The 18,243-nt window shown below is 34.2% G+C and overlaps 1 protein-coding gene across 4 annotated transcripts; it reads left to right on the top strand.

The window, feature by feature from the left end:
- The first annotated feature begins 373 nt into the window (after positions 1–373).
- Positions 374–17,586, top strand: mIF3 (mitochondrial translation initiation factor 3). 4 transcript variants are annotated; one of them, XM_089089595.1, is made up of 3 exons: positions 374–639; positions 12,327–12,870; positions 17,421–17,586. In XM_089089595.1, coding segments are annotated over exons 1-3 (666 nt in total). In that variant the 5' UTR covers positions 374–637; the 3' UTR covers positions 17,541–17,586. The 4 variants fall into 4 exon arrangements, with proteins under 4 accessions (XP_088945721.1, XP_088945720.1, XP_088945722.1 ...); XM_089089594.1 differs by having other exon boundaries at positions 384–518; XM_089089596.1 differs by lacking the exon at positions 374–639 and adding an exon at positions 656–797.
- The last annotated feature ends 657 nt before the right edge of the window (positions 17,587–18,243 follow it).

Below are 18,243 nucleotides of genomic sequence, written 5' to 3'. Positions count from 1 at the left end.
ATTTTTAGTAGCACTTCCATTAGGAATTTTGATTGATGATGATCTTTTGAAGTATAGGATGACAGACCTGTTTATTAAGTTTATACAGGAAAGTGGTAGAGAAAAAGATTTTATCAGATGCTGATAGTAATGTAATTGCTGTATTGTCAGTGTTGAAATAGGGATTGATTTTGTACGTGTAATAGGATTGACCGATGTTTTTAGCAATGATACATGTCCATTTTTAAAAAAAAAAAAAAAAAAAAAACCTGCTATAAAGGAAGATTGTCTGTTCTTTTTTAGATTGAAGCTGAGTTGTGTTAATTATTGCTGTATTGAAAGTATTTGCAGCTAATGGCGTTGTGCTGAGAAGGAAGAAAATTAGTCATATTGAAAGAAGTCTCAACTGACATTGCTGTCAAGAGGAGACTCAAATCTCCCAGATCAGATCAGGAGAGAAAAAAGAATTCGACGGAGTAGTGACATACTAAGTGGAGTGGGCTTGAACAGTGACTGTGCTGATGGACTTAAGTTGATATGCAAGTTTTTAAAGGATATTAATCGGATACATCTTATATAAACCAAGTAGTATAGTGATTACGAGAAGCTGATCCTGAGTCCTTGCAGGAAGAGAGGAGGAACCATCCATTTCAATTCAATGTTTAGTTTTGATTTTTAAACTAGCCTAACGGTTAAAGACATGGGTTAAAGAGCTATTTGAAATGGGATATAGCTTTATGATGGTCCTTGGATTTAATATTCTGATCCTCAAAAATAGGGAAATAGTTGAGACTACAGTTTCAAAACATCTTCCTAGGGTAAAATTTAGGCCCTAGATTTATTCTGGAAAGTTTTATTTCACTTATAAATAATATTCACCATCCTATGTCTTCATGTTTGTTGTATCACTTAGGCCAAACTCCAACAGGGCAAATAGACATCCAGAGTTTTACTGTAAACATTTCAGAAATAGACTATGCTACAGCCCAAATGAATGGAGGCTCAATTTTCAGATAGGCCTAATTAATTTACATATGGCCATACTACTCAGTGTTACCTTTGGAATTTGTGGTAAAATACTAGTTTAGCTACTTTTTGCTTTCTTGGAAAGAGGTTAGGTTAGGAATACAAAATTTTCAGGTATTGATCTACAGACTTAAGTATGTCATGTGTAGGTATTTTGAAATACCTACCTCCACTCCTTCTGCTTCTAGATTACAGAACTTTGGGTCAATATATACCAAATTATATTATTGAGTTTCAAATAAAGTGAATACACCATTCGATGCCTTTTTTTATGGTGATTACTCATATAATACGCTTTTCTTTCGGAATTGTTTTTCAGCCCCCCCCCCCTATATAGGCTATATCTAACCTAACCTAATCCTGAATGGGCCTATATAGGGGGGGGGGGCGGAAATTCATTTTCAATATAAATGCTTTTTATATTTGTTATAAGCATAAAAAAATGGCATCGAATGGTGTATTCACTTTAGTCCTAACTCAATAATATGATTTGGTATATATTGACCAAACTTTGATGGCCTTTATAAACCTTTGTGTTATAAAAGTGCAACCTTGTAAAATAGATCTTGTGCTTAAATAGAGTAGGCTACAAAAAACCTGTTTTCAGCTTCACAACTTTGCTCAATCCCAATTTATGATGTTTCTAAGATCTGCAAATACATTTCCTGAATTTAGAAAAAAATTATTGTTATGGCCTAGAATTCTACTTAAAAATAACAGGGACTGAATTTTCAAGATTAAAACCAGAAAAAAAAGAAACCAAAAACTTGAAATTCAGGTAAAATTTTGTTTTGTCAAAATTACAGTAGGTATTAATCTGTCAAGAGAATTTTGGAGACCACACTGCCTTTCCACAACAATAAATAAAAGTTCAAATAGGGACAAAAACTTTTTAATAGATAGTTATAACTTTCACAAACAGTGATGAAATTTTAGAAAAAATACTAGATATTTTGGACACATATGCAGTGACTGTCATCAGTAGTAAAACTGACCATCATCTGTTTTACTACTGATGATGGTCACTGCATATGTGACCAAAATATATAGTATTTTCTGTGAATTTTTATCACTGTTTTTAAAGTTATCACTGTCTATTAAAAGGATTTTATCTGTATTTGAACTTTTATTTATTGACCTGTCAAGTTGACAAATTTCCAAGACTTAGAAATCAGGAGAGGGTTGGCATTGAAGCAAAGCAATATGTTTCCTGAGAATGTTTTTGGCCCTAGATTCATTACCAAAATTTTCATTTTCCTAACCTAACCCCTTTCCAAGATAGCAAAAAGTAGTTAAACTAGAATTTTACCACATTTGACTACTAGCATGCTAATCTTTACCCTTAATTGTGCCCTAGCCCCCCTAATGAATCCACATATGGTCTTAAGCAGTTCAGTTAGCCCCATGGTTGGCAAACTTATAAGCCAAATATGGACATTACAATAATTTTTAATGAATTGCGAGTCAAATATGCCTGTTGAGTAAACTTTTTTTAAAGTAAATAAGTAGTACGATAAATAAAATTAAATTTCATACTTACTAAATATTTATTAATGCAAACAATATGCTTGCACCTCCATGTAGAGTTTGAATCAGTCAGGTTTGTGTGTTTCTGTTTTTAATTTTTGGCATGATTCCAAGTTCTCATCAATAAGAAGATTTCTCCAATATTTCCAATTCAACACAAAGACTTTCAATTTTAGGGTGCAATATCTCCTTGTTTTTTAAATCCAGTAACTGTATTTCAAAACTATAAATGTCAACTTTAGAATGAGAAGATTTCAATCCACTTATTGTAGCATTAAGAGGACTTTTGACACATGCTAAAGTTGCTCTGCTGTTTTTAAATTCTTGAAATTTGCTGAGAAATGCTTCCCTCATATTTGGAATTATTGATTTAAAATGGTGGTTACCAATAGAGGATTTATTTTCTTGACAATGCTTACAGCAGGCTGGAAAGTGAAACAATATTTCCCTTTCAAAATCTTGAGCAAAAAAGGATATTTTTTTGATTTGAATGTTCCTGCTTCTTCTAACATTGAAAATATTAAGTTTCCTTTCCTTTGTAGTTGACAATTAAGCTGATTTAGATGAGATGTATCATCTACCATGACATAAAAGTTTTGGATCCATGATAGTCTGCTAGTTCTAAATAGTGAACACCCTTCTCAAGGCAAATGAATTAATTTCTGGAAAAAGGGATGCAAAACCTTTTAAAACATCCCTTCTTGATAACCAATGTACCTTGTTATGAACCAGAAGGTCAGTGTATTCACTCTCTGTTTCAAATGGAATTCTTTAAATTGGCAATGATTAAGAGCTTTAGCTAAATGGAGTTGATAATGGTAATAACTAACTCCAAAAATTTACAAGTTTTTTCCAGAAATGTTTGCACCAAGCATGGGCACTGTTCTGTTTTTCTGAAGAAACAGAAAAAAATAAACAGGGCTTGAATGGAACAGAACAGGTCAACAAAAAAAAACAGAAGACCTGTTTCTGTTTCTTGCCAAAAACAGCTGTTTTCGTTCAAAAAACAGCTGTTTTTCAAACAGCTAAAGCTTAAAAAAAATTGTATATGATAAGTTTTGGTTAATTATCAGTATTATTGCAGCATTTTTCCACCAAAAAGGACAGTTTTTCAATAAAGGGTTGAAAAACTGTCTATGCACACAACATTGCCATCCTTTTTTATGGTTATTTTCTTCCATCTTCCCATTCCTTTTTTAGAAAGATGCACTTTTATGTTTATATGGAATCTCCTGAAATTTCCCGGATATGCATACTAGTTATTTGAGATGTTTTGAAAATAAAAATAATTTTTGTCATCAAATAGCCCAGTCAGATCAAAGTCGTTAGTGTTTAAGCACAGCCCATAGTTGCTTGGGCAAGGGACAGTCTCTCCCTCCAGACCATGCTTTCCCCTTCCCCCATCCTGATGTTTGGAAGCCATCTGAAACAATGTATGAAAGCAGAAAAATGCATGGGAAAATGACACTTCTTACTGCCAAGTCAAAAATTATTGTTGCCTTGTGGCTTAAAACCATCTTTCAAGATTAATTATTTCCTAGACAATGTGCGTGAGAGACAAATCAAAGGGAAAATCCATGGTTTAAGTGTACTTTGCATATTTTTACTGCACTTTGCGCTAGAAAATAATTTTCTAGGCCCTCCACCAAATTCATTCTTAAGTAAATATGTAAAATCAGTTCTCTCAAATTCTGAATTTTAAAGAAACTTAGACCCTTTGCTACACAATACTTTCGTTAAGCATTCTCTTCTCTTAAATAGGTTTACAAAGGGATGCAAATATAAGAACAATTGCAATTTTGGATAACTTGTTTTGAAAATTTCTTTTGCTTTGTGGGAAAAAATACTTTCTCCAACCCATATACTTGCTTTATTATAAAAAGTGTTACTACTTCAAACTTCTGTTTTAAAAATATGAGTGGGCATGATTTTGATTATTTAGGTATGTTTTCATTATCCATTCCCAAAGGAAAAGGGCTAGCAACAACCTTGACAATCAATGCTTGAGCAAGTGTAACATGTCTTTGGATAGCCTGTGCTGCAACCTTATTTGTTGACAGACTCCCAGCTCCCCACTCTTCTTCTCCATTACTTTCACCACCCTCTTCCTTAGAAGCTGCATCAGTTTATTCAGATTCTTCAGCAAACGTATCTTCATTTCCGGAGTTTTCAGAACAACAAATAGAAAGACCTTCTGAACCATTTTCACCAGTTAGATTGACATCTTCAACTTCATCAAATGATTCCAAGCAATCCTCTTCAGGGGTGTCATTGGCTAAGCTTTGACTGAACCAAAATCCAAGAACGTGTACAACAGATGAAGGAAGACAATGTTAAAAACATGAAGTTCAGGAAAGGGCTCAAATCCTACAGGCTTTGGTGACATTGTTCCCAGAATCAGTCTCATCACAGAACATCTTATCTGTCATTGAAAACTTCCTGATTGCAACTTGGATTGCTGAAAGGACTTAGTAGCTGTATGAGAATGCTTATGCCTCTTGAAGTCTGAAAGATAGCAGTGCAACCTCTGCTCTTTTTTTATCTTCCTGGGGTAATAGGCAGTGATACCTATAAAGCCAGATCCTTTTGCAGACCAGCAGCGAAAAGTCAAGCTAGTCTGAGTGGCAGATCTTAAAGCAGCCTTCTGAACTTCTTTTTTTCTGGCAGCAAAAATTATGTGACAATGGACAGTACCCCCAAGTGTTGTTTTCAAGCCCCCTGTTGTTTTTTTTAAATAAGCTGTTTCATATCTGGCTTATCAAACACAGAAAGTGGCAATTTGTCCTTAAACAGGGTTTTGCAGCAAATCAGCTTGTTTTATTAAATAACTTACATCTAAGCAAAGCTAACTTAAAGCAAATGTATAAAACAAATAACATTTGACTATGCACACAATATACTATTCTTCTTTGGCTATCACTAGTCAATAGAGTCAACATTAGTTTATAATTATATTTAATAATTTGTGTCTGCTTTCTTTAAAGAAAATCCTGTCTCAAGTTCATGCTGCAGTGTCATTTTTTTTTTTTTTTAGTTTGAGTAGTTGGGAATAAGTTCATTTTGCATTGTTAGTAAATTCAAAGTGCTGTAGTTTAAACTTACATTATTTTTGCACAAATGGAGAATTTAAATAACTTACATCTAAGCAAAGCTAACTTAAAGCAAATGTATAAAACAAACAACATTTGACTATGCACACAATATACTATATTATTACCTTAAATTACCTTACCTTAAATCGCACGTCCAGCAAGATAAGGTGGTGATGATCTTCCTGTGGAACATCTTGCTGAAGGTGTGACATGACTATGGTTTGGCATCCCAGGTTAGTCTACACTCTGCATTGGCCCAGTCCTGGTCAACGCCTTTCTTGAACGCATCTATGGTTTGGGACTGGACGGTGGCTTCAGAGAGGCTGTTCCAATAAGGGACAGCGCGTACAGAGAAGAATTGCCAGCAAGAATTGTAGTTCATTATGTGATAAACTACAAGAGAGACACAGAAAAATGTGTGCCTAGTTTGTAACATTGCAAATTGACATTTTAATTTTTATTATTATTATTTATTGAAAACCTGAAATTTTATCTTTTTCCAAATCTGTTTTCACAAAAAAATTGCAACTATTCGGTCAAATGTAGCCCCTCCAACATGAAAAATCACCTCCTTAGCCAGGTAATACTTCTTGTAACTTTAGAGTCATTTAAAATAAAATATTTTAGCCCTTTTCTGGTGGGGGTACTGTGCCCCAAATTAAATATTTTCTTATATGTTAGGGTCCATTTGTCCCAGTGATTTATAGGTTTAAATTTCAGTCTGTTCAGACAAAAAGAGTTTCTTGGCCATTTTTTGGGAGAAGTTATATTTTTTCAAACTTTCTCTTGTGCATTGAAAGCCTCTTGGCCTATCGACTAAAGGAAATAGTTTTTATCTGACTAGAATGAAAGTTTTTGACCCTTTTTAGCCCCCATTTTAGGCATGCCCCAGACCAATTTTTTTATGTTAAACTCCTCTTAGCCTGGGGACTTATGGCTGCAAGTTTCAAACTAATCAGTGGTAAGAAAGTCTGTGGCTTATTCCTGGGCCTCCTAACACCCTTCTCCTTCCAAAGAAGAATTTGTGGGTCATTTTTTGCACTTAGCCCAGGCAATGGTCCTTGAAAGTTTCAAGCCTATCAAAAGAAAACCTTTTTGGCCCCTTTTCGGGTCATATTTCTGAGGAGAGTTCTAGCCCTCAAACTAAAAATTTTCTTGTACATTAGGGTCCACATTGCCAATGATTGATAGTTTTATGTTTCAAGCCATTCAGAAAAAGAAGTTTGTTGACCCTGTTTGGCCTCTCTTTAGGGGTCCTTTTGTTTTTGCAAATTGGGGTCCCATTGACCCAACATTTTAAAAACACAACTACTACAACTTGCAACTGCTACTACTTGCAACTACTACTGCTTGCATCTACTACTACTACTACTAATTATGACTATTTCTACTTTTGTGGCTATTACTACTACTACTTGTGACTACTACTATTCTTGCAACTACTACTAGTACTTATGACTACTGCAACTACTTACAAATACTACTACTTTTACTTACACCTACTACTATTACTACTACCTCTTGTGACAACTTATAATACTTGAAACCAATACTACTACTTGCAACTACTACTACTACTTGTAACTACTATTACTACTAATTTGTGACTATTACTACTATTTGTAACAACAAATTCTGCTTAGGTTGAAACTTAAGGGAGTGTTGAACTGAATCAAAAGACTTTTTATGCATCCAGGTTGTCAAAAGATGTATCTGCAATGTCTCAGGAGCAGCTGTGTTGAAACATTATGTTGAAAGTTATGGGGGATGTTAACCTAAATCAAAAGATAATGTGTTCAGATAGGCAGTCAAAAGAGTGTTATCTCCAATATCCCGGGAGTAGGTAAGGGTATGAAGTTGAAACTTTCAGAGAATATTGAAGGGAAGTTTAACTAATCAAAAGGCACTAAGTAAATTCAGGTTTTCAATATCCCATAATAACCAAGGAACCACTAACTGTATTAAGTTAAAACTTTCAAGAAATTTTGATGAGAATGTTGACATAAATCAAAAGACACCGTGTACATCCAGTTTGTCAAAATAGGATATCTACATTATCTCAGGAATCTGAGGGTATTAAGTTGAAAGTTTTAGGGAATGTTGAGGGGTATAACATATATTTATTTCCTTTATCCATTTTCATTCATGTGTAATCTATTAAACATTGTTCCAGGAGAATTCTTTCGAGTATATTATCTAAAACTTGCTGATGGATCAATAGCTTAGTTCAAGAACTCTCCTTAACCTTGATTTCAAATTGAATGAAATTTATGCAATAATTACATTCATTAAAGTCAACTCTCAGATCACCTTATTTAACTTGAGAATTTAAATTATATTCCAATATTTTATTCTTGAGCCAAAAACCTGAAAAATACTCGTATTATGACCAATAATAAAACTCTGGCAATTGAAACCAGACATAGATTAATCTTAAAATAAATTCCAAAAAGGAAGTTTTGAAAGGAAAGTAAAGAGTTATATTAAAACTTAAGCCAAGAAGGATTAAATTCCTTTATTAATTCAAATTTAAAACGACGAGAAATTACTATTAAAGAAGAAATGAAACCCAAAAAATTAACAAAAATTAAAATCAATAGTCATATTAAGTAGACAGGTACTGAAAACTGATATAAATGAAGAGAACTTAAATGAAGACTCAAATTAAACTCAAAACAAACAGCAATTACTACAAACAAGAGCTTGTCAACCCTCTAACGGTTATTATATCATTTGCACTTTACTGAAAACAAAATACATGTTAACTTTTTTTGTAATAATTATAACATTGAAAAATTAAAAAATTCTATCAAATAAAATATTGAATTGCCGAAATTTGCAGGAATTTATATCATAATATGTTTAGTTTATTTTTAAGTATTCTTTGCTGTCATCTTGACTATCATAGTGATTTATTTTTTGATGTTTGATAAAACGTAAATGATGAAATAGTATTTAGAAGATTTACGGAGAGAGGGGGAGGGGAATAGTTGAACTCCTGTTTTTGGTTATTCCTGCTCGTTTTAGGTTTGATTTGAGTATTCATTTGAATTTCTACTTGTTTTAGGATTTATTTCTTCATCTTCTAATATTGGTTATCTTTATGTTTGATGTGATTATTTATTTAAATTTTTCTTCGTTTTGGGTTTCATTTATTGTTTAATAGTAACTTTTGGTCGTTTTATATTTGAATTATTGTATGACTTAATTTCTGCTCATCTTAAGTTTTAATATAGCTCTTTACTTTTCTTTGATGTTTTTTGGAAAGTTTTTAAAAATTAATTCTATTAAAAATTACTCTACTAAATTCCACCTTTCCATGAATACTGTTTTCATAAGGGCTATACTTGTAACTGGGGTCCTTACCTGGTGGCGCAATTCATTTTTTAGGTATTTTAACCATTCTGTTTAAAATGGCTTGTTGAAATTTTTATTTGATACCCTGTAGGTCTGCTGGGGAGTCCGGGGGCATGTGAGATATTCAAGAGGTAGGTCTCCGAGCTCTGTCTTTTGGCCACGAAACAGGACACTATAACTCAAAATTTACAATCAAAGAAGCCCTTCCCCAAATTTCTATGAGGATCCGTTCTACCTGATGACCCTTGAGAAAAAGGGGACATATTGATCATTAATGAGTCATTGCTGTTACGTCTACTCTCAGCGGCGTCATTTCACTCTGAGCCAAGGGGGGGGGGAGCTAATCAACCTCTGTGGGCCCCCTAAATTGGCCGGCTCACAGCTTTTGAGTAGCAATATTTCTTCACAGTCGTTAGCACAGGCCTCTCCCAAAATCAACTAATGATAGTAGGAAGCAATTAGAAAGTGTTTAATGAATACAGAAAGAACTTAAGTTGGAAAGTAATTTATGGTTTTGTTACAACACAGGTAACCGACAAGGTCTCATTTTTCAAAAAAAATATCAACATCAGATCACAGCACCTTTTGCCGCCCACTGTCCATCTTAAATAGGTTTTAATCAGGCTTAGTGTAGAAAAGAACTTCTCATTACTAACCGTTGTGAAACACAGAATAATGAAGATTTGCATAATTTTTACAAACTTCAGAATACTCTATTGACATTGCCTTTAGACAATCACAAAGTTCAAAGAAATCTTTTAACTTATTGCCCAATGAGTCTATATATATTCTCAGATGATCCATTTGCAAAGCCAAAACACAATCTGTCTGTCATAAGAAACTGATCTCCTTAAAGCATTTTCAGTTGATTCTTCCAATTCAGTAAGATTTTTTTCACCCCAAAAGTAGACATGGTTACAAAATCATGTAGGTAGGAAGCTACTTGTTGTGCATGCTTTGGTCTTTTACATGAAGAGTCAGAATTCTGAAAATTTCGCGAAAGGTCTTCAGTGAGGCCGCACTCAAAAGAAAATTCTTTTGTATTATGAAAGATGTAATCAAAACTTTCATCTGTTTGCATGTCTATAATTTTATTTTGTGTACGTGCAATAAGACTAGTAACTGTAGAGAAAACTAGGTCTTCGTCCTGTAGCTACTTAGACATAGTTTGTTGCACAATTTTTTTCCACTAGATGGGGTCCAAATACAAATTCAAATGTCTGAAGTCTGGTTGCGAATCCATGGGCCTGAGCTTTCGATTCTCCGTCACTACATGTTCTGTTAATTGATACAACGCCCAAAATACAGTTGTATCTATTCAGTACTTTGTTCACCAATCTATTCCAGTATGCCCATCTTGTAGTAGAGGATTTCTCCAGCTGAACACCAGTTATGACAGTGGCTTTCTGAACATTAACAGTTTATAGCGTGTATTGTTATTCGCAATGAAATAGTACAACTTTTAAAGAGTGGAGAAAAAACATGCCATTCATCTCAAGTTCTGAATGGATTCACTCAACCCAACACAACGTTGAGTCTATGAGCATGGGAGTTAATGTAAATTGCATGCGGTGCAATTGCTATAATACGGGCTTGCCCACTTGAAAAGTGGTCATTCAAGACACTGGTTTGGTATTTTCGCAAAAAAAAAGAAGAAAAAAAACAACAAACTTCCACCTCCTTCTGGATGTTGAACATTATATCCCCTCCCTCCCTCCCTCCATTGTAGATTTCTTGAATTAACACTGATTGATAGGTCGGAGTTTATCTTTCAATGTTAAGATTGTTCTTGTATAGCTCTTATTTTTTATGTTTTCTCCCTTTTTTTATAAGCTGGTTCAAGTTAGCCCCCCCCTTCCCCAATTAATAAAGCCTTTCATTTTTGAAGTTGAACTATTTGGTCTTTGATTGTTGGTACAATTTCTATTTTAACTCTCTCATTAACAAATCTTGTTCTTTTTCATATTATCATTTGATTATGATCTTTGGTGTGTGAGATTAAGTACTGTCCTTCCAAATTTGTTATCTATTCTTTGAATTGTCCTTTTGTATAAAATTTTTTCTTGACTTTCTGATCTTTCCTGAAATCTAAAGAAATTATTGTTCAGAAATTTCCACTTTGATTTTTTCAACATTCAAGAAGCTAAATTCCAAGGCAAATTCAAGAAACAAAATTCATGAACTAACCATTTTGAATGAAGGCAAATTATTAATTTAGCATGTTGACTGGAGGCAAAGAATAAAAAGCCCAAGTAACTTGGAAATCCCACTCGGTCTGGCGTCATTATCAATAATACCTCTATGGCTACTAGAAACGCAAAAAGTCTGCTGTTCTAGAAAATGGTGTTTTATTTATAAAGTCCAGAAACAGAGAAGACCTGAGTCACACGCGACTCAGAAAAGAGTATGAACAGATTCACAAACAGACTCAAAGAAACATAGAGTACAGAATATGTATATATAGAGAGGACCACTATATATCGCAATATATTAAATAGGAATAATAGATAAATATGTTTGGGAATGAAGCCCACAATATATTGTTGTGAAGTACAGCTATATTAGAAACGGACTTGTTTTAGTTGAGAACATTATTTTACTTAATTTTTTTCACACTTCAAAACAAATCAACAGAAATTGTGGCCCCTCCTTAAATACGGGTGGGTCTATAGCCCTAGCCCGCCCCCCCCCCCCCATAAATGACTCCACTGTCTACACTAATGACCATGAGAGCACTGGAAGCTTTTAAATTAAAAAAAAGATGATTTTTCTTCAATAAAAAAAGAAAATAAATTATGGGAGATACTTTAATACCTTTTTGTCTCATACAACCTTCTTAAATACCTTGGTTATCACTTGTTCATTTCGGCTATGTCAATTCAAAATGTGGTATGTGACATCCCGTTTTTTTTACAGGAGAACAAAACAAATCAAAAATAATCATTGGTTTTGATTGTTTTTAACCCAGCATTTGTTTGCGCAAAGACATCAAAGATACGGTTAAACAATATGAAACCAAAAATCCCTTTTTCTATGCGTGTGAAGAAGGGTATTTAATGCATATTAAAGAAACAGGAATTTTCAAGGTTCCTGAAAACAAATAAGATACGAGAAAGCAGATTTAACTAGCCATTAGAGCGTGCTTACTTTAAGAATGTAGCTGAACCTGAATTGCATTTTGACAACAATACAACATAATACGTTCTGAATTTTTGCTAAAAAGCTGAATTCTTTCCCTCCAGTCAATGCCCATAATGAATTAAGTTTCGCTTCCTTGTTATGTCTTAATTTTCTAGTGTTTATGCTCGATATGGGTAGAAATTGTATACTTAATTTTTCTTATAGGTTAAAGATATCACTCTCAATGTCCTGTGGGCGAAAAGCTTTATACCTGGTGCTCCAGCTGAAAACCCCCCCAAAAATTCTTTGCTTTCAACAAATTTTGGTCCCCCAAAGAACAATAGTCTCAACTGCTGAAAGATTTAAGCATATAAAGATTGCCCAAGAAGTTGTTGATTCATTAAAAACAGAGCCGATATCTGTTGATGTTGTGCTGGAACACGGGAAAATTGTAACGATGAAACTATACCAGGCAGAGAAATACGCCAAAACAAGAGATTTAAAGCTCATGCCTATAAAGGAGCATAATCGACCTATACAACTTTTTAAGCTTGTCACTGGATCAGAATTTTTCAAATATGAAATGGAACAGAAGCATGCAAAAAAAGCAGAGCAGGAAATAAAGCACCATGAGAAGCGAATGAATATTACATGTAAAATAGAAGATCATGATTTATATGCAAAGTTGAATCAAATCAAGAAATGGCTGACAAAGAACATACAAATTGAAGTCACAATAAGTTTTAGGTCTAATGAAGAGGACAAAGCGGTAATTCTTTTATGAACTGTTAGGGACTAAACTATGTTTTTTCTTAAAAAGGGAAATTTGCTTTTACTCCTTCGTTAACTGAAAATATACCATGAATACAATGACTTGGAACAGAACTAAAATTCATTTGTAGTTGCATAAGACATTGTTTATTCTGTTAGTGCTAACTGGCTATTTTGTCAATTGGTGAATTATAATATTGAGAAATGGTCTTAAACCCAGTTAAAGTAGGGCATCTGGTGGGAGGGGGGGGGTGTATGAAAAATGTCTTTATATTTTCATGAAAAAAATGCTCCCTTCTTGATTTTAAATCTTTATTTTAAGAAATCCTCGCCCTTCCTCTATATTTTATGAATTGGCGCCCCTGAGGTAAAGCTTAGTCCATCATTTGAATTTGTATGTAATACGTATATTTTTGCTAAAAACAAAATTTGAAAACCTCATAAATGCTTAGCATTTTTGCAAGTATAATGGAATAAACCAGTATTTTCAAGATCCTATCCTCCATTGTGACACCCTTCTTCTAGAGTAGCGATTTCTAACCTTTCAAATATGGCAATCCTTTTTTGAACATACTATCAGGAAAGGCTCCAGTCCTTAAAATATTTTATATATGCATTCGTTTTTTTGTACAGCATGCTGTCATATGTTGCGATTATTGATTATTTATTCGTGAAGTAACTATACATTCTGTAAACTTATGATTATTTTCAAATCTATTCATAAAAAAGTACAAAATCTTTTCAGACAAATCGTACTTTCCTTACACTGTGATCCTGTACTAATACAATGAAATATCTCAAAAATGTTGATGAGGTATGATAATTGGCAGAATGTAAATTCACTCATTAACAAAGATGAATTCGCTTACATTTTCAGAAGTGAATATTATTTGCAACTCTTTCTCAATTTAAAAATATCTCTTCAATGTCCTCCCTTTTGATAGCTACTTGATCTCTGAGCGAAACAGTAGCACTTCGTGCGTTGAACCCAAATCTTAACATAAACTTTGAAGAGCCGCGTTACAAGAGGACTTGATTTAACTACATTTACTGCTTTTATCACTCGGTTAGGCACTTGAAGGGTTCTGGTAACGTCCCAGTAGCTGATAGTTCTCCTGAATCACGCAGAAGTCTTAATTACTTTTATAGTCACTTTTCACTGTAGCTCACTTTCACTTTTAACGAGCATGACAGGTGCCCCGTTAGTACAAACTTCGCATAATTTCTCCGATTCCATCATGCGTCCTTTTAAAAAATCGTTAGTTCAGCCAAAAATACCACCAGTGGCAGTCGAAGTCTGCAGAGGCTTACAAAACAAGAAATCTGCTTTATTTTTTCATTTTTGTAATAACGACTTTGCACAAGAACCACAGTTTATATAATTAGCAGTATGATCATTCTCTATCTCACCCATTATAAAAACCCGGACCAGGGTGCGAGTGCTCCGGAGAACGTTTTTGCAGATATAAACATAGGCGAAGTCAGATTAGCGGGAATGCAGGTTAGTCTGTTTCCATCAAAGTGCATTGAAACAAACGGAAACAGACTAACCCGCATTCTCGCTAATGCAGAAATAAGTGGGAGGAGCTTTTTGTTCACGAAGACCAGAAATGATCTGCGATAAGCTTACTGGGTATATTCTGTCTACTGTGACAAGAACTAAGTGAAAGACCAGTTCGATTTTCTTCTAATTCTTGAATAATTTGACACGAAACATCCTCAGACATATCTGTTATCTTTTCTTTTGACATGGACAGAGGCAGTAATTTATTTACTGCTTAAAGTTTGACCATGAGACGTACAATATCTTTGTACTTTTTGTACTGACTTTTGTCTTTGAAGTTTAGCTGGTTACACATGTGCATGAGACAGAACTTCCCAAGACACTTCACATTGTGGGTCTTTCCACATCTACAATAACTAGGCCAGTGAATCCCCCTCCAAAAAATCATTGCATTTATTCTCTTTGTTAAGCTCATTTTTAAAGAGTTAAGATTATATACGTAAAAAATCACTCATACAACCAGTGCTTCCACTTTTTTTTTCAAACAATCTGTAAAACCTCGGTGATTTTTGGTATCTTTCTTTTTTTTTGTTCGGAGATGGATTGGGAGTTAGGTTGATCTCCCAGAAAATTGGTTGAAGTAGAAACATTGCGAGTAATATTAGTCACAAGTCACTTCAAGCACGAGTACGACTCTAGGTAAGTGGGAGGACTGTCACCGGTGGCACGACCGAAACAAATTGTTGGAGTCTAATCTATAAGCGAGCCAACTTATTCAGTTATTTAACCATGGATCAGAAAATATTGAATCTCAAATGTTACAACATTCGAAAAATATATATGCTTTAGCATGGTTCAAACACGCACCATATTCCACGAAAAATTTCAGTATAGTATGCCAAAAACTGTTACTGATGTGTTGCTCTCCTTGTAAAGAAATCATGTAACTGTATTCATATATTTTTAACCGTGTTTTATATAATACTCACATTCGGCTCAAAATCAATTGGTGACCCCATTGCAATGGTGTTGACCCACAGGTTAGGTCAACCCCATGTCGTGGAAGTAACTTAATGGAGCAAAGACCATGACAAGATTTTAGGGCGTTGCTCCTTTAAATCGAAGAAAATGTATAATTGGGGGGGGGGCAATTGTTGGACTTGCAACTTGGAGGAACTCTATGACTTAAAAGGAAGAAAATGAAAACACTAGCCTGAAAAAATTTCGGTGGGAGATTCAAAAGATCTTTGTTCTTAGAATGTTAAAGCAGACAAATCTTTATGAATGACCTATCAAATCTCATTGACTCTTTAATTTGCACATCTTGACCAATCCTGTGGCCTGGAATAAGCTTGCAGGCGAATTACTTGTGTTGTTATTTTTTATTTATCACTTTTTTCCTGTGAGGAGTGATGTGTAACATACACTGGTTTTTATATTTAAGTTGATCATTTACCGTTATAAGCATCAAAGGATTTAATGTTTTTCCTTTTTGTGCATATATTTACTGACGAAAATTTACTAACTCGTACTTGTGGAGGGAATTAGGCATTTCCACCCCTCGCAGCAACAAGGTTTTTCAAGACTAGTTTGTTCCATGTCCTCTACCTTCGAGATTAGGTTTGCTCCGCTTCCACCAGTTTTATCAGTCCCCCTTGGCGTCTTGCCCAGGAGATGAGAGGCTTAGCTAGACGATTTGGAATGCATGCGCTCTGATGGCTTCTGGGAGACATTGCAGCGTTCTCTGATTGCAAGAGTAGTGTCTCTTTAACGTCCATACTTTTATTTGCGATAATTTATGTTCGTTTTATGTTTGACTTCATTGTCATTTTAATTTCTGTCCATTTTAAGTTCCATTTATTTATTTTTATAGTAATTTCTGCTCGTTTGAGATTGATTTATTATATGACCTTATTTCTGCTCATTTAAAGATTTAATTTCGTTCTTAATTTTCCCCCGGAAGACTTTTTGGATCTTTTTTTATCAATATCAGCTATCAAATATCAAATTAGACATGCGCGAGATTTTTAATCATATAAAATGAAACATATTTACATGATTCTGGTTCAAAGAAAATGCAATATGGTTACCTTTCTGCTAAAAAGTTGACGGTGAGGGTGGGTTGAAAATCATGTTGCTTAGAGGAGGGGTGGGGGCTTCAGGTGGGCTATGCTTTTTCAAACTTTCATCTTTCAGTGAGAGGCTCAGGTGCGATTTACTCTTTAACATAAATTCATTAAGAAAAAGAAAGTTTGAGTAAGCCTGCAACATGGATGGGCGAGGCTCCTCTCTTACTTCACAAATATTTTTAGCATAAAATAAAGCATCACATTCATATGCTTACCTGTATATGGGTGGAAGGACTGGAGGGCATCTTTGTGGGAAAAAAATTGTTCAATAACTCCCCCTGACAATTCTAGACATCACAACATGAAACATTATTTCTGGCAAGCAGGGCGGAACTAGTTCACATACCTCTCTATTACATAGATAACATAACTCTACTTCAGCTAACACAGTGTAGGTTCCGGCTGCAAGACAAGCGAACACTATCCTTTTTGGCTCCAGGCAAGAATTACACCCAGTTTTCTAAACGTTCAGTCAAATTCACAATGATATTGCTAGGGGAGAAAATTGACTTGTCTTCAGACGCAACATCTGCTGGTACACCACTTTGATACATTTGATTTTTTCAATCCTTGGGCCAATTGTTAAGAGGGATGGAAGGAGCACAAAACTGGTATTGCTCGCCCTTCCGACATTGAAAAATACACCTACACGTCCGCATATTCATACCTCTTTCTCGTAACAAGTTGAAGTTGGCGTTATAGGAGAAAAACAGCAGAACAAACGCAAAACGTAAAACAGAAGGTAGAGGAATACTGCATGTCGCCTCCTATATATGAGGTGTTCCCTAGACCACTCGTTCTTAAAAGAAGAAATGTACGACTTGTTTGGGAAAATTCTGAAACACCTAGTGTTGTCTTTATACAGACTGTACTAGAACCGTTTACAAATATGTAAAGATTTTTTATGCTTTTTAGGAATCTACGCTTTCACGCATAGAACAGTACCTGAAGTCAGAAGGCAAGATACATCAAAAGCGAGTGAAAAATAATCTGATGAAATTCTTCATCATTTCGGCTAGCAGCAAAAAGCAATAGATAATACTGGTGTTTATTTTATGATTTATTAAACATTTTATGGCGATTTTGTCTCTTTTTTTTCGACAGTATCGAACGACAAAAGATGTTCAAAAGCAGTATATTTTTCCGGGTGATCGTTTTAAATGGATGATCTCAAATCAAGGAAAGGGGTCATTTACACGAAAACTCTCAGCTCTGGTGCAGTTTCTTGGTAATTAATTTTAAACAATTTTTCAAAAGGAGTTATATAACAAATAAGTTATATAAAAAAACAAAACGTAAAATAAAATCTTAGAAGGAGCATAAAATAAAATGAATAGTCAAGTGAGACTTAAAATGACCAGAAATTATTATGAGTGAATAAATTAAGATCAGCCGAAACATAAATTTAAACTAATACTTAAGTCTAGCTTAAAAAGAACAGAAATTTACAAAAATAATAGTGGAGCTGCAACCACCTCAAACCCCCTCAAAGCTAGAGTTTCATTTGCGCTTTACTGAAAACTATACGATTTCTAAATTACTAAACTATGCCTAAAGATTTGATTCAAAAATTACCAACTAACGCGTTAAAAGTTTCAGTGAGTTTTTTTTTATAATATGGATCTAAAAGAAAAATAACAATGAGACAACAGAAACTTTTGAAATAGGAAAACTAAAAGGAAGTCACATTGTACGTATTTATTCAAAGCAACCCTTCTTTCTTGTAAATTTGATAAGT

The sequence above is a fragment of the Artemia sp. Qi Xiang Cuo genome, chromosome 5 (genome assembly GCF_049724085.1).
Source record: "Artemia sp. Qi Xiang Cuo chromosome 5, ASM4972408v1, whole genome shotgun sequence".
In the NCBI taxonomy this organism is placed as follows: domain Eukaryota; kingdom Metazoa; phylum Arthropoda; class Branchiopoda; order Anostraca; family Artemiidae; genus Artemia; species Artemia sp. Qi Xiang Cuo.
The sequence above is the reverse complement of the archived record's forward strand: the minus strand, read 5'-3'. Positions and strand labels throughout refer to the sequence as shown.

Excerpts from the sequence above, each read along its gene's own strand:
- mIF3 (XM_089089592.1), top strand. The coding sequence starts at position 7,373 with ATGTTGAAAGTTATGGGGGATGTTAACCTAAATCAAAAGATAATGTGT. Across the intron at positions 7,468-12,326 it reads CTCCAATATCCCGGGAGTAG|GTTAAAGATATCACTCTCAA; the intron begins GTAAGGGTATGA and ends TTTTTCTTATAG. Across the intron at positions 12,871-17,420 it reads CTAATGAAGAGGACAAAGCG|GAATCTACGCTTTCACGCAT; the intron begins GTAATTCTTTTA and ends TATGCTTTTTAG.